We start from the raw sequence: 19,857 nt of genomic DNA, 5'->3' as shown, positions 1-19,857 counted from the left end.
CTCGCTAGGGTACTTGAACTTCACTGCGATCAGCCCACTTCCATCTGAACATACAACCCGATTTTTCTCACCCGTCGAGAACCAACTTCTGGCGACAACTTTGGAGAAGCCTCAACCGAGGCAATGAGAGGCTTATGGGCTCAAGCGTCTCGACCAAGACTGAGAAGCTCTCACTACCTCTCGTCGACCGACTCCCTCAGCTCTACGCTTGTGCGAAAGACCACCACACGCCCTCCTAGACGTCGGCCAGGCTTCGGTGACGCATTTACCGTCCTTTTGACCCCTGTCCTTGCGGCCGCACTGTTCGTGGATACTAGTTGGAAGGCGAAGCAGCGGAAAGATTGGGATGACAGACTTGCTGCCATCGACAATGAGATAGATTCACTCAAGGAGCGGGAACGGCAGCTCCGGAGCACCCTCCAGCTCCGCAAAACCTTGTCTGGACTATCTCAGCAGCGAAGACATTATGCTACAGCCGTGCAAGCACGGATGCAAGAGGACGAAGTCCCAGGCGACATTGAGATGCCAATATGGCCGGCGGACCTGGGCCAGGAAGACGGCGTATTACAAGACGATGAAATACCGATACGGCAAGTTCTCTCTGCACGCGAGTTTTCCGCCGAACAGTTATCCAACTTCAAGCGTTACCATCGCCTGAACGCAATCACACTAGCTCTCAGGATGCTCCTGCATCTCCGCGTCGGACCCAACCACTTCTACTCGATTGTTCCATCGGACGACCCAGCAGACGGTGCAGCCGCTGAAACTCCTGGGGATATTGGCCCCCTTTCGGACACCAATCGCTTGGCCGAGATGCTCGCTCTGACACGAAAGCAGATGCGTTCTCTAGGAAACCTCGAAGACCTTTTCTATGTGGCACCTCGGATCCAAGCACAAGCTGCTAGAGGCGGCCTTCAGCAAGCCATAAAAGAGTTAACGGCAGAGTTCGATGCTGGGCGAATATCACTGACTGGGCTAATTGACGGTTATGGAAAAGCGGTTCTTCACACGGATGAAGTACCCTCTGTCTCGGTTTACGTTATGCTCATTCGGTCTCTTTCCAAAGTCGGAAGCCACAGCTTAGCCTACCATGCCGTTGCCGCCCTGAAGAGGAGTACGCTACCACTTTCGGACCCTGCAATCTTTTATATGCTGCTGCAAATCGGCCGAGCCTGCGACTCTCGCTCACTAAATCATATGCTGCATTTCATCGCCAAGGCAGATAACCCACTCAACGTGATTCACAGGTGGGAAAAGACACGCGTCAATGGAATGGACCTTCCTGTCCCGACGACTCTGAATCCACGCCTTCTCATGGTTTTGGTGTATGCATCCCTGAGGTGCGAGCAACCGACACGGGCTGAAGCTTGGTTGACGCTCCTCCGTGAAGCCGACTATGGGAGCATGTGGAAAGATGACCTGTTCCGAAGCTTCCTAGCCTACTACTCTCAGCACGGGAACTGGGAGGAGGGTAAAAAATGGTTACAGCGGTCTGTGAATCATGCATTGTCAATTGCGAATCAGTCGATTGATCGATTAGCACGCGTGATATACCGTATGCTGGATCTGTGTGTGCGCTGCCGCAAACTTGCAGAATATACCACAATCCTCGATGCCGCAGTTGATGCAGGTATTGGGCCGCCACTTGTTGATAAAACTCAGAATGATCGCAGGACATTTCACCCACGGACTCGAAGTATTCTGCTAGAGTGGGAATCGCTCCCTCTACCGGACAACGTCGAAGAGTGCCCCGCGCAGGAAAAGGCAAGGTCATTTCAATTGGCATGCAGATCCTTAATGGAGGAGCTTTCCGGAAAGCCTCAAAATGCTCAGAGCTCCCAAGAGAACATGGAAAGCGAGCTGGTTCTGATGGCACCTACGGCGCAGAGCCCAAATCTTCGTTATGCTGTGCGAAGACCGACACCGGGCTCCCCCGCGACTAGTGGCGGCGAATATTCCTCGGCTGAGCTGGACAGATTGCAAAGCAAGTTTACCCAGCAGGAAGCCACTATTCTACAATTGAAAACGAAACTGGACCTTGCTGAACTCCGACAGAAGTCTTATCAAGAAGAATCAGCCCAAAGGGCACAAAGATGGATCAAAAGCACTTCCGCCTTGGCAGAGGAGCTACGAGAATCGAAAGAAGGTTATGAAAAACTTCAGAAGCTGAATGAACTTTACGAAGAAGAACGCGCACACATGCGAGCGGAGATGTCAGCTCTGAAGGCTGTTGCCGAACAATTGATGCAACAACGACAACAGCAGCCGAAACAGAACACCTCAATTGCCACGGAGCTGTCGCCGGAGGAAAAGGATGAAGAGAGTGAACGGCACAGGATAGGGACAGAGGAGGAAGTGTCGACACCATCCGAGCCAAAACGAGCATCGATCAAAGTACAAAACACGCCGGAAACCAGAATTCCAACCAAAGCAGTCGAAACCACTAACACTCGGAGACACCGTTCCAAGGTTGGACCCATTCTGACGGCTTCCGGAGAGGTCAAAATTCAGACGTACTCGAAAAGTTTTGACAAGGATGTCAGACCGAGGACGTTTAAAAGGGTTCAGGTCAAGATGCAACCGGCTGCAAACTCATCTTCGATGCGTTGATGAGAAGTCTAAAGTCTCCCCGCTCCGATCACGAGTTCGCCGACTCGAAGTTGCCGCAGGGCATCAGTCGTCATAAATGCTCGACGCCACAGATGAAGCTGATAAGCTGCTTTGCACCAAGTCTAACAGACCACCTGGATCTGGCTCAAATGTCCTCGCGACACCACGGCACAACTGACATCAGGCCACACCCAGAAGTGGTCAGCCCTATATCTAAGTACATGGTTGGGCTTTCCACGTTGGCTCGACCATCTTCTAGGTGATGTCGTGGCCAAACACTCATCGGCCGTTGTCGCTCTGCCAGTTCCCCTTTCATCTCGACACTCGTGGTGAATCTGTGGAGTAGCAAGAAACGGGGTTGGCTTGTACGACACAACATGACATCTAGCCAGGAAGAGAGGACGAGATCCTCGAAAAGGTGTCCAGAACAGGGAGGGATATATATATATATATATGCAAATCACTCCTGGGAGGGAAGAACAGAAGGAAGAAGTAGCATCATGGATCCTTCCAGCACATGCACATGTACATGCAGGACCTCTTGAGAGAGCGCAAACAGGATCAAGCACCGCGCAAACAGGGCACTTGGATGGACGTATACTCTGTGGCCCGATACGTTACTGTGCCCTTGACCCAGAAAGGTGTGTACCGTACCTTACTATGTAATACAGGGGGAAATCCAATAAAGCAACATATATGCAAAAATCATTGAACGAATGGAATGCATATACAACGAACGCATCTTTGGAAAATGTGCAGATCCATCGTCCCAGATGTTGTCCTCGACATGATCATAATCGTCGGTGGAAGATGGTAGCGGTATCAAGTGAGGAAATGGGGTGTCGATATCGATATCGATGTTGATACTGATATTGGTCTTAATTGATATCGGGCTTTCAGCAGGGTACCTCGCGAGCATGCGCCCGAAACTGCAGATGCTGGCCACGCATGGTGTTAAACTAGTAGTCCCCTGCCTGTTCCAGACGCATGATACAGCAAGCCCCGGCGAGAAACAATGGCCCATGGCAGGTAGGAGCAACACAATAGTACCAAATGGGAGTGCGTACGTAGGCGGCGATACCCCCTCCAGGTGTGATCACTCTCAACTTGGACCATCCTCGACGATTGTCGAGACTAAGAAAAGAAACACGGCGGAAAACCCCCATGCTCAGGAAAACGACCACCCTCTAGGAATCCTTTCGTCGGAACTCCGCGCCGGCCATGTACACCAAAACAAAAAAACGCCGGGAGCTCTCCGCTGCTCCCTCCGCCCCAGGGCCGATTGTGAGGCCGTATAATCCAAACTCCGCTAGCCAAATAGCTTGAAGATATCGTTATTATGTATGTGTTGTCCTTGGAATGGCGACTAACGGGGATTGGCGGGTGCGGCCAACTTGATCCTCCTGATAGAAGCCGGTTCTCTGGCCAGTCGTGTACTCGAGCTTGAAGACCGGATATTGTCGAGTAGTCAAGCCCCGTCCATGTGCTCTGCAGGGCCGAAAGTGCGGTGATAAGTCCGCATGCTCTGGGTAGACCACGGCGAAGGACCGTAAGAAGAAGCGGCCCTTCAGCCCGGTAGGACTATTGCGCGAAAGTGTCCTCCTTGTTGTTCACTTCGTTCGGTCGTCCACCAGGACTTTCAGGGCTTGTACGCCAATGGTCAGCAGTTCCGGATCCTTGGTCTGCTTCAGCGAAGTCTTCACTTTCTCCACAGCGCCTTCTTTCTTGAACGCCTCCTTCACCTTTAATGCCAATGGCTTGTTGTCCTGGTCGGCTTCATCGCAACACAGCATGTTCCTTACGACGACTAGGCCTCTATGCACCACGCCCGGATCTTCATCGAGACATAGCTCCAGAAGAATCTCTGGCGTCCGTTTGAACTCAAGCATTGGCGATACGATGTTGACGTACTGTTCCGTGAGCATTGCCAGAGCTCCACCCGCAGCGCGTCTCGTGGGTAAATCTTCGACGTCGGCCATCGCAACAAGGATGCGTAATCGTTGTGCTGCACGTTTCGAGCCGTCGGCAAATTTCTCGATTCCAGCGGGAACAACCGTTAAATTGCATATCAATTCGCATGCCGCCCGGCGGACAAGCTCATTGTTTCCCAGGAGAAATTCTTCGATGTCGTCCCAGGCGGATTTTATGATGAAAGATGCAGCGTTCGAGGTAGGGGCCGAAGCAAGGTTGGTCAAGGCAAGGAGGCTTTCGAAGACCGGTAGGAGATCTCGCGGCTGGTCATTAAGACCCGCTCCGCCCGGGGACTTCAGCAACGCCACTAGAGGTGGAACAGCGTCAGTAATGTCGGGTGTCGAGCCTGCCGGGAAGACATGCGCTGGATTCAAGGAGATCAGGATACGCGCAAGAGCGTGCGCGGCGTCGGAGCTGGATTGAACGTTGTTCTCGGATGATTGTAGACTTCTTTGTGCATGAGAAACCAAAAGCTTGACGGCGCCCTGTTGAGCAATCTTCCCCCTATCTTTTGAATTCTTGGACAGCGACAAGAGGATTTTATCGCTTAGCTGTGCTGTGGCCGGAGACCTGCCCTTGTTTAGTTTGATGAGTGAGGCCACGATTCCGGCCTCAACCACGGCTGTGCAACGTGCCCGGACATGCTCGTCATCCTCCAGAGGGTTCGGTTCGGCAGGTTTCGTAGCATTCGCATATGCTTTCAGCTGCGATATCCTTTTCTGTTCTTCCGACAGATTTGGCGCATATTGTGTGAGATTCGAGATGATACTTAATCCGCCCACCACGACTTCGGGAGTGGTGTGGTTCTCGTTGAGGACTTCAAGGAGAGATTTGAGGAACTTGCGGTCTTTGGCGAGCGATTCCTTGACCTCGGGCTTTAAAGATGTATACGCAAGGCCTTCAATCGAGTCAGAAACGTTCTTGCCTTCTTCAACAACGGTGAGGGATTTCTTGAAAAGATCAACGAGTTCACTAACATCATCATCTGCCTTGTTGGCTCTCTGATCTCCAATCTTGACCCCTGAGGTTCTCAATTTGGCCAACACGGTGGCGGCCACCGATGGTTGCTTGCCGGTTCCGTTGCTCACTTTATCCGCGAGCCAAGGTGCACAATACTGTGCGATCGCGGTCCGACAGGCGCCGTCGATGCAAGCGGCGTTGAGCAGAAAGAGGAAGGCGTCGTGGACGAGAGGACTGCTGAACTTTCTATCGAGGAGCGGCATGATCGAGCTAAGAAATCCGTCCACCAAGAAGAGCGGAGCCACGACAGTCGGAATGACGGGAAAGAGACTTGCTCCGGCCGAAAAGGCCAGGACGAGATCATCACCCTTTTTCCGTTGAACGTGGTTCGTGATGTACTTGGAGAGATATTCTTGACCGGTGGGTTCTGCCACTTCAAAGAACTTGGACAGGACGAGGGTGGCCTGACCTCGGACATCCGGGGGTAGTCTCAAATCGAGGGAGCCCATGAGGGCTTCGAATGCATCCTCGTCGATGAACGTATGGAGCCGCTGGGTGTCGGCGATCAACAACAGGGCGATGCCTTTGAGAGCTCGACCGTCATGATCGTGTCCCGTTTCCATCAACTTGGCGAGGAAGAGCTGGAAAAGATCATCCTCCACGCGCAGTCGGACGTCCTCGGTCGGCCATAATGTATCATCGAGCACGACAGAGCGAAGGCAATTGGCGGCGTCATCACCCCTTTCGTAGACATTGTCAAAGAAGGCGGTCGTCGAAGCCTGGAGCTCAGTAGCCAAATACTTTCGAACCGCGGGGCTCCGCTTGGCCAGTTCGGCGATGATGAAGTCTTGGGCACCGGACATGGTAGACTGGCGGCATTCGAGGATGATCTGCAAGCATTCGAGGGCCACAGGAGCAGCATTCGACGCCTCGGAGCTCTTCAGGTACTTGATGGCTTCATCGCCGGCCGAGTTATCGTGGTAGAGGGCATACCTCCTGACAAAATCCAAAAGCGGTGAATTGAGCTGGTCATCATGATGGATGGCGAAAAAGGCGGCCTGGACATCTGGGTTGGCATGACCCAGAGCAGCCGCTTCTCTCAGCTTTCTCGACGCTTGCTAGAGGAGTTGTGAGCGATCTAACTCGAAAGCAAAAAGTTTAGCCTGTCAGACACATACCACTTTGTCACCGGCGTTGGAAAGTTCAACGGCTTCCTTGGCCAACTGGGAGGCGCGTTCAGCATCGCGTTCTTCGGATAATTTTCGGTTCATGCGCTGGACGGTCGACATGGAAGACATCGGACCAACGAGGCAAGGGTGGAGCGACACGCCCTGAGAGCGGAGAATGACAAAGCGAGAGGGAGAGAGACGAGGACGAAGAACTCGGAGGACTGGGGTGGTCGAGTTCTTGAAGGGAAGAGTGACGTGAGATCAAGAGGCCGAGAACATGATTTATAAAGGCGTGAAGAGCGAGCAGAGGATTTGGACGGAAGCCGGGAAACGGGAGGCGGGCGGCAGGCGGGAGGATGGGCGGTCTCTTGACCTGCGAGCGAGGCGGCGAAGAAGCGAGGAGAAACAAATCTGCGAGATGTGCGTTTGGTTGACGGGGTGAAGGGGTCAGCTGATGGAGATGCGAGTGCGCTGTGTGTGGTGGTCGTTGCAATTTCGTGGGTGATCAGGGCGTTGCGTCTGTCGAAATCGCAGAAAGTGAAGCAAAAGCGCAAGGCTGGTGTTTTGTAGATTGGCCAAATGGATCCAGGGATTGTCGCAATTATTGGAGGGGATGTTGGCGGAATAGCGAATGGAATTTGCTTCTGTGTGCCTCTGAGATGGATGAGCCGATGTAGGAGCAGACCAAGTAGTATGGGCCACGTGGGATGCAGAAAAAAAAATGGTGCAACAGGCTACTGCTGGGGACAGGAATGAAAAGTTTTTTCTTTCCCCGTTGGTGTGTGATGATAGCAGCGACGATTGCGAGAGGAGGGAAAAGGGACATGCACATGCAGACACAGATACGAGGACGAGGACGGAGGAATCAGAGGTGGTTTTTCAGAAAGGGCCGAGAGGACCGAGTGGCAGCCAAATGGGGGTGTGTTTGGCGGACAAATAATGAGTCAAAACATTGGAGAGTCGAAAGTCTGCGTCCCAAGGGGGGCGAGCGCGAGAGTAAAAATGGCAACGCGAACGCCAGGCGGAAATTAACATGTGAAGCTGCTGGAGGGCGAGTTCACAACGACTCCATCTTGTGCCTGTATCTACATTGTATTCAGCAGCATTGACTTGGGGTCGGCCAAAAGTGACGGCGAAGGGAGGATAGGGAGAGGAAAGTGAGAGACGAGTGAGTGAGAGTGACCCGGCATCCAGCATCCAGCATCCAGCATCCAGCCCTTCTCTCACGTTGTGGTCCAGCACCTCCTGTAGGTGCATCGGAGGTGGCCTATCTTACCAAGTAGGGGCTGCTTTATCGGTGGGTGCCTCCTAGCCACTCACTAACCCTCTGCCTAGTGAGCCTAACCTCACGCCTATCTCTGACACCCGCTCGCTCACCACGGCGCCTAGAAGGGGACAAGGCCGCCTGTGCCCAGGGGCTTGTGCTTGTGCTTGTCTGACCGTGGGCCTTGTGGTGTTGGACACGCTCAACCATCCGATCCAAACGGGCATCTCATCAACTCAGCAACTCCCCAGTCTCGGTCCATCCTCATCTCAACGCCACGCCACGCAACTCAAACCCAGTCACTCACTCACTCACTCCCTCTCTCCCTCCCTCGCTCAACCATCTCACTTCTCACCTCGCACAATCCCACAAATATCCCCCCTCCTGATTTCTAATAACTGCTCCCGTCGTCGCCGCCGCCGCCGTCGTCTTCATCACCCCATCATGAATGCGGTGGATGCATCCGAGCACTTTGACAAACCATCCTACTGTAAGTCCCAAGGCTATTCCTCATCTCGCAATCTTTTACCCGCCACTCCGCTGCCTGCCTGCGTAGCGGCCAACGGACAAAGCTGCCCGCTTCCGTCCAATCACCGCGCTCAAATTCACCCCCCCAAGCCTCCGTCCATCTTCAACGATACTCACAAGGCTGCCGTGGACTGACATCCCCCCCCCCTTTACCCACAACAGCAACAGAACAATCCCCCTCGCTCCTCGCCGTCATCCTCGACACCAACCCAGCAGCATGGTCACTACTCTCCTCCACCCTCCCTCTGTCCAGCGCCGTCGCCAATCTTCTTGTCTTCATCAACGCCCACCTGGCCGCAAACTATACCAACAAGGTTGCCGTCATCGCCTCTCATTGCGACAAAGCCACATGGCTCTATCCAAGTCCGACCGAACAAAAACTTCCTCGCTCCGCCTCGGCTCGAGCAAAGCGACACCCTCAAGATCCATCTCGAGGCGACAACCTCTCCGACTCCACCAAAAGGCTGAAACTTAACGGGCCGACGGGGGATGCTCCTGTCAAATCCTCCGCGAACACCGGCAGCAAATACCGGCCCTTCCGCCTCGTCGAGGAGGAGGTCCTTCGCAATCTGACCTCGCTGCTTTCCGGCACCTCTCCAGATGCCGTCGCCAGCAGTTCATCAACCATGATCGCGGGGGCCCTCACCCTGGCGCTCTCCTACATCAACCGGGAGTCCATCCTGCTCACCGAATCTCTGGTCGGATCGACAAATGCCAGCAGTGGTAGTGTCAGAGACCCGACGGCCGCGGTGGCCGGAGAAGGGGCAACTCAGTCCCTTCAATCACGCATTCTCCTCATCTCAGCATCCCCCTCGACCGACCTGGCTCACCAATACATACCCATCATGAACGCCATATTCGCCTGCCAGCGGCTCTCCATCCCCATTGATATATTGCAACTTCCTCTCCCCACCTCGTCCCGCTCCTCCATGCCCTCCACCGCCACAACGACTTCTTCTACCACCGACCCATCCTCGTCCAAGACGACCTCGACCCGCTCCCACGCGCACTCAAACTCGACCGTCTTCCTCCAACAAGCCGCCGACGCGACCCACGGCATCTTCATCCCCGCCCATCTCACCTCCTCCAGCTCCCCCAACTCGTCCAGCCCGGCCAAGACGGCGTCCCAGTCCCTCCTGACCTACCTGCTGACCAGCTTCCTGTCCAGCCCCCTGACCCGCTCCGCACACTTGATCCTCCCCACCCGCATCGACGTCGACTTCCGCGCCGCCTGCTTCTGCCACCGCAACGTCGTCTCCGTCGGCTTCGTCTGCTCCATCTGCCTGAGCATCTTCTGTGAGCCGCCCGAGAACGGCGACTGCCTGACCTGCGGCACCCATCTCGCTGTAGACGAGGGAGGCTATGGGAAGACGCCTGTGGTCGTAGCCTCGAAGTCCAAGAAGAAGAAGCCGCAGCAGCGGCAGCAGCAGCAGCAGCGGATGACCGTAAGGCAATAACCTTGGCATCCAGTGCCCACAAGTGTAACAATAGAGAGACCCCTCACCAGAATTGGGTCCGCAATCAACGTCCACAAAAGTTATAACGATAAGTAGATTCGGGGAATTTCATCTCACGCGCACAGAAAGGCAGTGCTGGTCTGGAACAGGGTTTAGGATTGTTCGTCTATCAATATGAGACTCTAGGGCACCTTGAAGTTTCAAGGCTCAAGCAAGAAAAAGGCCATAAATATGCCCGCCTCCATTCGACCCGTTTTCCCCCCTCAATCCTTTGGCCTTCCTTCCAGCTCTGCGACCCGCCATCATGTCCCATTGCAGCGTCCTCATGTCCACCCTGCCCATCGGGGCGGCTAGCACCTGTGTTGCATGGTGACTTTTTCGAAAGGCCAAGACCCGTAGATGTCGGGAGTTGTCTCCCATGTGCCAGAACACCTGTGCCTGCCACAATCAGTGGTTCAGCGCGACCGACTATGTTTCGATCGAGCACCTCGACCTCCTTGAGCAATCGACCCGTGACCTCGGTTACGTGACATGGTGCACACCGGCTTCTTCTCTTCTGAATGCATCGATGCAAGAGCAAATGAATCTGTATTGTGACCAAAGTAGAAGTAAATACCATTACGGCTTTTCTTGACAGCAAGGATCCCGATCGCTCCAGCACAGGGGCTGTTGCTGACACCGGGATGAGTCATGAAGTCATTCTTGATGACAGCATGCATGGCTTCATCTTCGTTGCACGGTTCAAGTTGCCCCCTTTCCTTACGCACCGAATTGTAGATGCGATCGGCGGCCGTGGCCGCAGCAGTGGTTGTAGCCATATGTTCACCCGTCCCGCTGGTGACTGTGGCGACACAAGTTTGTGTGGGATCCTCTGGATCGATGGGGACCACGGCTGTGCCAATACCAACAAGAGCGGCTGGGCCACATCGTCCCTTGTGTTTCATGCCAATTCCTCCCGAAGACGAGCCCGCAGCGATGTTCCCAAAGCAGTCAACGGCAATGGCGCCGACCGTGTCATGTATGTCATCCTCCCGGTCGTCGTCAAGGGTAGTGAGTCTTGGACCTCTCATTGATGATTTGTGCTCGATGGCCCGATTGGATACATCGTCGGCCGGGCCGTCGAAAGAATCACTCAGCTTTTGGCGTTTGGAACCCGACGCAAGCCATTGGAGACTGTCGTCAGAGGCAGCCTCAAGATGATCATGGGATGCATTTCCGGCTGGTGTGTTATGTTGACTTGCTGCTTGAGAGGGCGAAACAGAAGAAGGATTTCCTGTGTTTCTGTCTCCGCCTGGGTGTGACAATGTAGGCACATCAGCCGTTGAGACCATCAATGGACGTACCATAGCAGGCATCTGTGAGAGACTAAGGTGTTTCCCTCGGGTTGGAGGTGACACATTTGGGCTAGGGGGAGTAGGCGCCGGCGTTGGAGTCCGGCGCCAGTCATCCAGTGGCGCTGTCTGCGGATACGGTTGGCTCTGACCTTGTCTGGACGCCTCCTTCTGGGAGACATCGACGAGGTCTTCACGCCATCTGGACCATCTATCACGTGCATGTGCCGAAACCAGGTAGTCTGGAGGGAGAATAGGAATGCCCATGTCGGCGGCGAAGTCGGTGGCACCAGCGCCGACTAGCAGGTTGGGAGGCACGCGTTGGAGTGACAGAGGTTTGGTGGATTCGTCAAGAACAAGGCGAGCGACTGTAATTGGATTTTTGACTTGAGAGATCGCCCCGACGGCACCACTGCGGCCGTAGTGGTCGACCACGGTGGCATCACATTCGACTTGCCCATCTATGGTCAAGTTGCTCCCATAGCCGGCATTGGTGATCTCCTTGTCCTCCAGTAGCCGGATGACCATCTCCACAGCGTCAATGGCACTACCTCCATTCTTCAGAACGGCCATTCCGATCTTGGCAGCATCATTAACTGCGGTGAGGTGGTTCTTTTCATTTTGGAAACTGTGGTATCCGGCACCCGCATGGATGAAAATGGCACAAAGGTCGCCGGGTTCTTGGTGCCGACGTGGCATTGAGTAAGGTTAGAGAAGCAGAGAGGAATGAACTCTGATCAGCATGGACGGGGTGTTCGAGTGAGGTGAGAGGGCCGGCCCAAGTTGCGGAGGGAGGTAGAAACAATGCTCGTTTGAGACCAAACTCAAGTTGCAGACCGCGAGGACGGGGGATTGCAAGGTAGAGAGAAAAAGAAGTGCGAGAAACGAATGGCAGAGACTAAATCCTACTTTTGAAACGGCTGAGGAAGAAGAGAATGCTCCGGAAGAAAGGATGGTGTTTGGGCTTGAGGATGCCCGCCTGGATAAGTGAAGGAATGAATGAGTGGGTGAATGAGTGAATGAGTGAATGAGAGAATGAGATCAAAGATAAAAAGCTGGAAAAGACGGCTTGAGAGGCAGGTCAGTGGAAGGTCATTGTCGTTCTCGGCAGGTGAAGTCGACCACCTGCTTTGCATGCCTGGAAGCTGCAACCTCGCGATTGGGGGCGACGACTTCCTCGCACAACGCCTTTATGTGGACATTGATTGCCTCTGTGTCTTGCCGCAGTTTGTTCAGGTTCAGACACGAGGAGTGATAGAAAGATAGAAAGGAAAGCAGCAGGGTGTGAGAAAGAACTGAATGGAGGAATGTCGGTGTTCGGGAAACTGTGCCGACCCAGCAGAAGACATCATTTCGAGCAGCCAGTATCCCAATCCTTGTTCACATCCCGTATACAAGGCTCAGATGTATCGAGACGCATATCGTCTCGATCATTTTTGGCAGGAGGCTGTGCGAAACTCCGCGATAATACAGAAGTCACTGCGACGTGTGAAGATGATACACATCTTGAGGCACATGGACTGACTGCCCCTATGCTGGAGATGTGGTATTCTAGACAGGCTACGTGCCGATAGAACCCATCGCATCTAACGGTCGCTCATCGACTTCGTACGTCTTGTTCAAGGGACGGATTTGAGGACAATACAATCCTGTGTACTTGCATACGGCACGATGGTGGGACTGAAAACGCAGTCACGTGGATGGATGGATGACATAATCCCCAAGCCCACTTTGCCCGGCGGATGCCAGCCTGCGAGGTGGCAGCCCACCAAACTGCTTCCACCAAACTGCCCAACTACCACCAGCGTTTCGTCTCACTGCCGTCCCTCAATTGACTCGTCTTCCTGCCCACAATTGAAAGCTGCCTGCACTCCTCGGTGGGTGGAAATACGGTGCCTGGCTTGCTGGTCCTTTCCTTTCCTTTCCTTGCTCTCCGTTGGCAATGCTCCCTCCAACAAGCACCGACTGATCCTAGCGACGTCCTCATCGTGTCCATCTCCATCCGTCGCATCGTCGCATCGTCGCATCCGTCGCAGCTCGTCGAGGCAGTCCGCGACTAGCCGTTCAAAATGGCCTCTCAAACTCCTGCCGTTGTCATGGACAAGTATGTGTTCCTTCTCCAGACGAGGAATCGATTGCTGACAGCCAACAAGCGGAACGGGCTTCTCGAAACTAGGTACGTCGGTCGGCCATCGATGTTTGTTGCACTTCTGACCTTCCCCCGGCTTAGGCTTCGCCGGAAATGATGCCCCTTCTTTCGTTTTCCCCACGGCCATTGCTATGAAAAGTGCTGGCGGCGGCGCCGCAGGAACAGGCTCGGGAAGACCGGCCGTTGCCAACAAACCCTCCTATCTCACTGGCGGTGCTGGACCCAGTTCCAATTTGGCGGGCAAGCGGGGTACAGAAGATCTCGACTTTTTCATTGGGGACGAAGCACTTGCGGCGGCAGCTGGTCCTGGCTACAGCATCAACTATCCCATCAGACATGGTCAGATCGAGAACTGGGACTACATGGAACGTTTCTGGTCAAACTCCATCTTCAAGTACCTGCGAGTGGAGCCGGAAGACCACTACTTTCTCCTGACAGAGCCCGTGGGTGTTGATGAACTCCTCCTGATGGCTAAGCGTTGACTGGTTTGCAGCCTCTTAACCCCCCCGAAAACCGCGAAAACACCGCCGAGATCATGTTCGAGTCCTTCAACTGCGCAGGTCTATACATTGCCGTACAAGCCGTTCTCGCATTAGCTGCTTCCTGGACGTCCTCCAAAGTGACTGACCGCTCTCTAACGGGCACTGTCATCGATTCAGGGGACGGTGTCACACATATCATTCCCGTCGCTGAAGGATACGTTATTGGTTCATCGATCAAGAGCATACCGATTGCTGGGCGGGATATCACATATTTTGTGCAGAGCCTGTTGCGGGACAGAGGAGAGCCAGACAGCAGTCTCAAGACAGCAGAGAAGGTCAAGGAGGAATACTGTTATGTCTGCCCCGACATCGTCAAAGAGTTCGCCCGCTACGACAAAGAACCCGACCGGTTTCTCAAGCACACCGTGACCCAACCCAACGGAAGGTCCATCACAATTGACGTCGGATACGAGCGATTCCTTGCTCCCGAGATCTTCTTCAACCCTGAAATCTATTCTTCGGATTTTCTCACCCCCCTCCCAACTGTGGTCGATGGAGTTATCCAATCATCCCCGATAGACGTTCGCCGAGGGCTTTACAAGAACATTGTTCTGTCTGGCGGTTCGACCCTGTACAAGGACTTCGGCCGGAGGTTACAGCGAGACATCAGACACTTGGTTGATGCTCGTATCCGAGCATCCGAGGCTCGGAGCGGTGGAGCCAAGAGTGGTGGTCTGGATGTCCAAGTCGTCACCCACAAGCGACAGAGACACGGACCTTGGTTTGGTGGCAGTCTACTGGGCCAAACGCCTGAGTTCAGAAGTTACTGCCACACCAAGGCCGAGTATGACGAGATAGGCCCAAGCATCGTCAGGAGGTTTGCTTTGCTGGGAGGTCCCGGCAGCACTTAGACATCGAGATCTGACGAGATAGAAAGTGACGAATCGAGAAAAAAGCATGACAAGTGCCGCTGACGGCGGCCTTGAACCCTTTTAGCTCTCTATTTCCTTAAGCCATGGCGTAATGACTCGTGATCCATCTGGCATCCGATGAGACGGACGAAGCCAGAGCTCCGTGAGCCTTGCAAGTGGCTCAATGTTGGATGGCGCAGGACGGCTGCAGCAAAACGATTATATAATCCCCTCCAATCGAGTTGGCAGAGTCAGCCCACCATTCTTTTAGACCTCGCTTCACCAGCAGCCAGCCGTCTATCTTTGCTATTTCTTGTCAGGGCTGAGGCCAGGGGCTGTTCCCTCTTCTACTACTACTGTTTCTTTTTGGCCGAGGCGCCATTGAGTTGGGACCAAACTAACTTAGCGCTTTTCCTCTTACAACACTCTGCACGAAGACGAACTCGGCGTCGGCGCTGTTGTCAGATTTCATCGATGAGCGTGGAAAGCAACATTGTTAAGAGATTAAATGGAAGCACTTGATAGAGAGATAGGGCCATTGTCCGTCCGCCCTGTCAATCCTCAGGTGCTTTTGCCTTGTCGCATCCTCCCACCATCACCGCTTCACACAGCGCCATGGAGTCCACCAACGCCTCGTCGGCTCCAATAACGATCCGGTTCATGATCCATGACCCCGGTTCCCGTCCAAGTGGTCAGGACAAGAACATCAAGATTTCACAAGCCCGAAGCCATGCCGCCAAGTATGTCGGTCGACGCGCTCGATGGGAAAGGCAGATGAGGTAAACAGACAGTCTGGGGGACTTGACCAGCCTATGGATGGATCTCCTTGCTGACAAGGCATTGCAGTTTCCGCAGGGAGATGGAGCGTGAATCATCACAACGGCATGGACAGGAAAAAAGTACCGCCGATGATGGCGCAGATGACCAACAGCCAGAACCCTCCAAGGTGCTCGTCCACAATGCTCTGACCCAGAGCAAAAGGGATCCATTCTCTCCCTACAATGCGTCAGAGCATCCAGCAGTCTTTCAAGACCTCATCGAGTACAGTACGCAACTCCAGCTATCCCCCACAAAGAGAGACAAATGGTGACCCATTGAACCCCTCGCTGACTGAAACTCGTTCTAAGCCTACGACAAGCTGTGGCCTGATCTTATAGAGGTCCAAGGAAAGCCTGCCGTCCATCCAGGCCGGCGGCAATGGCGCTTGGCTGCACAGGAGTGCGCTGCTGTTCATCACGTCCACCTCGCAAGCGTGGCAGATTTCGGCAAAGCCATGTACCATGCCTACGGGTATAGTGACATGTTCGATCGCCTGCGCCTGTTTCATCACACCCAGGCCCTCCGACTGGTGAGGCAGATCATACAGAATATGGACCCGGATGCCATCCCCACCGATTCACTTGTGATGGCCGTATACAATCTGTCATACCAGGGACTAGACTGGGACAAGCGGGTGTTTCCCGAGAGCCACCCGCCGCCGCCGACGCTCAATGCACGTTTCCTTTCCCGGTACGGCAGGAAGGTGCCACACGCTGAGCATATGCGTGCCATGAACCTCCTCATCCAGGCCAAGGGCGGCTTAGAAGAGATCAAACTTATCGGCATTGCCGAAATGATATGGCTGTACGTGGACTCCCTGAACCCCAAAAGGGAAAAAGGGGGAGGTTTCTCTTTGCTTGGATTTTTGGCCCCATTCTCTAACCGTTGGATGAAAACATTACAGATGGAGCCTGAACAACTGCACAACCCTGATACAACACCCTAGTTTGCCGCTTCTGAAACGATACGACAGATTCCTCACCGAGTACACTGAGAAGAATGTCAAACTATCCCTTCGCAACGGCACGTTTGGGGAACTGGGGACTGGATTTCTATGCCTTCCTGCGCGGGACCACATTGGCCAGCTGCGCGAGCGATTGCTCTGCACCGCCGCCGTCACCGTGGATCTCTCGAACCTGGAGCCCGGGTACGAATGCACGCGGGAGTGGCGGCGGCTGCTTGCGATTGCGCGGGCGAACCACCACCAGATCCTGGGCCTGCCACCGGACATCCCGCTATCCGAGGCCGGGAGCGAGGAGGAGAGGCTGATCTTCGCCATCACGCGGCTAGGCGCGCTCCTGTACGACGACATGGTCACGTACCCGCAGATCGACAGCTCGGAGATCAAGCCGCGCCTGGCGGCCATGCTGCGCCGGGCCCTGACCGAGAAGTTCCTCAAGTTCACCCCCGGCGGCGGCCGCGAGGAGTACCGGCCCCTGGTCCTCTGGACGCTCCTGCTCGGCTGCATCGGCGCCACCTTCACGCCGCCCGACCGCCGCTGGTTCGTCGCCCAGCTGCACGAGCGCTCCGCCCAGCTCGGCCTCGCGAGGTTCGCGGACTTCAAGGCCGCCATGGCCTGTTATTTGTGGTTTGAGAACTTGGACGGGCCCGCGTGGAAGGCGTGGGCCGAGGGGCGACGTTGGTTCCATACCCGAGACGCAGAGGAGGATCAGGATGGAGATGAGCATGAGAATAAGGGCTATGCCGAGGACGAGGACTCCAAGGACACAGCGCGTTTCTAATCTGGACCCGCCTGACTGACCTTCTCCTATGAGATGGAAGCGCCAGAAGCGGTAATTTAGATCGGACCGGGTCGAAAATGGCAGAATGGGGGCTCCAAAAGTGTCGGATCTGCCATGTGTTTGAAAAGGTCTGCTAGGAGGAGAAGAACTAAGGGGGTGTCTAATTATACAGTTCTGCCATCCGAGGAAAGAAATGGGTTGGACAGCAACGACAACTCCGTTCACGAGTGATTTTCTGCGCTATCAACGCCTCCTCAGACATCCAGCTATCCCAATCCACCAATGCACCCAGCATGTCCTCCATCGGCGAATCAAGAATCTCACACTCCCTGCTCGACCCTGTCCAGGAAACACACCCCCTCCACATGGCCAGTCTGCGGGAAGAAGTCGAACCCGCCCAGCTTCTCGATACTGTAGCGCCACCGCCCGCCGAAGCCGGCGACCAGCATGCCCACATCGCGGGCCTGGGTGTGGACGTTGCAGCTGACGTACACGACGCGGCGCGGGCCGAAGTTGCACAGCTGCTGCAGAAAATCTGGCGAGGCGCCCTTTCGGGGCGGGTCGATGACCACGAGGGTCTGCGACGGCGGGAACGGCACGTCGGTGAATAGCGCTTGGGCGTCGGCGGCGATGAAGCCCGTGTTGCTCTCGCCGGCCTGTTGCCCCGTTGCTGCGGCGGTGGTGTTGGCGCTGTGGTTCAGTTTCGCGTTGTCCCGCGCGCACGAGATGGAGAGCGCGTCGATGTCGATGCCCAACACCGACGAGAAATACGGCGCGAGCGCGATGCTGAAGAGGCCCGAGCCGCAGTACGCGTCCAGCAGGTATTTGATCTTCGGGGCTCCTTCTGACGCGCCGCCGGAGATCCAAGACACGGGAGCTGCCGTGGTCGTTGGTTCGGTGAGTGATGTCGTCGTCTTAGGAAGCAGGTTCTCGCGGATGTAGGATAGGAAAGTCGGCAGGATGGAATTGTTGTTCTGGAAGAAACTGTTCGCCCGCGTGGTGAACGTGTAGGGCCCAATGTGCTCGGTCGTCAAGGCTTTGTTGTCGGACGTGTAGGTCTTGATGTCTCGGAAGCGAGGGTACGTGTATATGATTTCCGGGGAGGTCGGAGACGGGAACGAGAGCTCGGTGGACACTGGCTCCCCGGCATAGGCGAGCGGCAGGGACGACAGGTCGTGAATAGATTCGAGGGCTGGAGCCTGTGAATTATCGCCTTCTGGGGCGACCTCGTCCGTTCCCTTTTCCACCTGTTCGCCTGCCCCTGACGAGGTATCTGTTGCCATCGCCGTTGACGGAAGCATCTCGCGTCTCGTCGACTCCCGCAACAGAACCGTCGCCCCGGTCCTGCTCTTCCAGAACGACTCGTGCATCTTCTCCCTCGCGATCTTCAGGCCCTCGTTCAATATCGGCGTGCCGATCGGACACTGCTCGATGTCCAAGATCGTGGGCAGGTTCTTCTTCATGAACCCGAACGGGGGCGGGTCGTCGCCTCGCCGGAGCGGCTTCCCCCTCGGACCCCCGCTGTAGTGGGGGGTCAGCTTCGTGCGGTAGCCGTACTGGAGAGGCGAGCCGACGGTGTCGTCGACGGGCGGGATCTGCGACGGGTCCAGGTTCGAGAAGTGCCGGAACGCCTTCTCCACGATCGTCTTCTTGTGCGCGAGTTGGGCCTCGTACGGCAGCATCTGGAGCTGGCAGCCCGAGCAGGTCCCAAAGTACCGGCACCCCGGCGTCACGCCTTCGCGTCGCGGCGAGGCCCGGAGCAGTTTGACAAAGTCGACGCGCGTCCACCGTGGATTCTCCTCCCGCTGCGGGAACGTCTTGGCTAGGACTTTGTCCCCGGGCACCGCGAAGGGGACCACGTAGACGAAGGCGTTGCTGTCCGGTGCGTAGGCCAGTCCGTCGCCGGTGGATGAGAGTTCCTCGATCTCCAGTTCGAGTTCCGTGTGCGGCTTCGGACGCGAGGACCGCGACGGCGAGGTCTCCCCTCCCTCATCTCGAGACCCCTCGTCATGATCTGCACCTCCATCATTCTGCCGCCGTTTTGAGAGAAGACTCTCTGCTTCGATCGTCAGGACTTGGTCGGGGGTGCCGTCCTGGAGTCGGGACCGTTGCTGCTCGAGTCTGTGCCGCTTCGCCCGGCCCAGCGGGCCTCTATTGTTGATTTTCTCCATCCTCGCCGCGATCGACACGGCATTGTACTCCCGCGGATAAACCTGGCGGGTTCTGCGATTGAATGGCTGGAACTCTGCCGAGGGCTGCGCAACGCTGTTGAGTTTGCGAGCCGCGGTGTTGTTGTTGGCGGCTCGGCGAACGGGGAGTGACGAAGGAGAAGCCGAATAATAGCCCGGTGCGCATGGAAGGCGACGACTCAAGAACATAGATGTCCCTTCCGTCAACGTCAAACAGAGCTCCGCAACCAAAATTAGAGTCGAATGGGCGCCGCACTCGTTCTACCAAACCTCCA

At 55.3% G+C, this 19,857-nt stretch overlaps 8 protein-coding genes across 8 annotated transcripts; 5 read left to right on the top strand and 3 right to left on the bottom strand.

Moving 5' to 3' along the window:
- Positions 1 to 33: 33 nt before the first annotated feature.
- PV07_00159 (uncharacterized protein) lies at positions 34 to 3,333 on the top strand. Its single transcript, XM_016386589.1, has one exon. The coding sequence runs from the start codon at positions 124 to 126 to the stop codon at positions 2,608 to 2,610; it is 2,487 nt and encodes an 828-aa protein (XP_016253517.1). The 5' UTR covers positions 34 to 123; the 3' UTR covers positions 2,611 to 3,333.
- PV07_00158 (uncharacterized protein) lies at positions 3,238 to 7,641 on the bottom strand. The gene is made up of 2 exons (XM_016386588.1): positions 6,720 to 7,641; positions 3,238 to 6,659 (listed from the first exon to the last, which is right to left on the bottom strand). The coding sequence occupies exons 1-2, from the start codon at positions 6,837 to 6,839 to the stop codon at positions 4,221 to 4,223; spliced, it is 2,559 nt and encodes an 852-aa protein (XP_016253516.1). The 5' UTR covers positions 6,840 to 7,641; the 3' UTR covers positions 3,238 to 4,220.
- On the top strand, positions 7,494 to 8,040 carry PV07_00157 (uncharacterized protein; the record flags this gene model as incomplete). The annotated part of the gene is made up of 1 exon (XM_016386587.1): positions 7,494 to 8,040. A coding segment is annotated over one exon (326 nt), but the record flags the coding sequence as incomplete, so codon positions are not given.
- Positions 7,855 to 10,347, top strand: PV07_00156 (uncharacterized protein). Its single transcript, XM_016386586.1, has 3 exons — positions 7,855 to 7,878; positions 8,046 to 8,464; positions 8,665 to 10,347. The coding sequence occupies exons 2-3, from the start codon at positions 8,419 to 8,421 to the stop codon at positions 9,957 to 9,959; spliced, it is 1,341 nt and encodes a 446-aa protein (XP_016253514.1). The 5' UTR covers positions 7,855 to 7,878; positions 8,046 to 8,418; the 3' UTR covers positions 9,960 to 10,347.
- PV07_00155 (uncharacterized protein) lies at positions 10,104 to 12,526 on the bottom strand. Its single transcript, XM_016386585.1, has one exon. It carries the CDS (start codon positions 11,987 to 11,989, stop codon positions 10,415 to 10,417), a length of 1,575 nt encoding a protein of 524 aa, XP_016253513.1. The 5' UTR covers positions 11,990 to 12,526; the 3' UTR covers positions 10,104 to 10,414.
- Positions 12,527 to 13,072: 546 nt separating this feature from the next.
- PV07_00154 (uncharacterized protein) lies at positions 13,073 to 14,916 on the top strand. Its single transcript, XM_016386584.1, has 4 exons — positions 13,073 to 13,394; positions 13,444 to 13,466; positions 13,521 to 13,882; positions 13,933 to 14,916. The coding sequence occupies exons 1-4, from the start codon at positions 13,360 to 13,362 to the stop codon at positions 14,830 to 14,832; spliced, it is 1,320 nt and encodes a 439-aa protein (XP_016253512.1). The 5' UTR covers positions 13,073 to 13,359; the 3' UTR covers positions 14,833 to 14,916.
- Positions 14,917 to 15,104: 188 nt separating this feature from the next.
- On the top strand, positions 15,105 to 18,619 carry PV07_00153 (uncharacterized protein). Its single transcript, XM_016386583.1, has 4 exons — positions 15,105 to 15,611; positions 15,679 to 15,878; positions 15,960 to 16,455; positions 16,556 to 18,619. The coding sequence occupies exons 1-4, from the start codon at positions 15,448 to 15,450 to the stop codon at positions 17,391 to 17,393; spliced, it is 1,698 nt and encodes a 565-aa protein (XP_016253511.1). The 5' UTR covers positions 15,105 to 15,447; the 3' UTR covers positions 17,394 to 18,619.
- On the bottom strand, positions 17,464 to 19,848 carry PV07_00152 (uncharacterized protein). The gene has a single exon (XM_016386582.1). It carries the CDS (start codon positions 19,769 to 19,771, stop codon positions 17,714 to 17,716), a length of 2,058 nt encoding a protein of 685 aa, XP_016253510.1. The 5' UTR covers positions 19,772 to 19,848; the 3' UTR covers positions 17,464 to 17,713.
- Between the last annotated feature and the right edge of the window lie 9 nt (positions 19,849 to 19,857).

The sequence above is a fragment of the Cladophialophora immunda genome (genome assembly GCF_000835495.1).
Source record: "Cladophialophora immunda strain CBS 83496 unplaced genomic scaffold supercont1.1, whole genome shotgun sequence".
In the NCBI taxonomy this organism is placed as follows: Eukaryota; Fungi; Ascomycota; class Eurotiomycetes; order Chaetothyriales; family Herpotrichiellaceae; genus Cladophialophora; species Cladophialophora immunda.
This window is presented reverse-complemented; position numbering and strand designations above follow the sequence as displayed.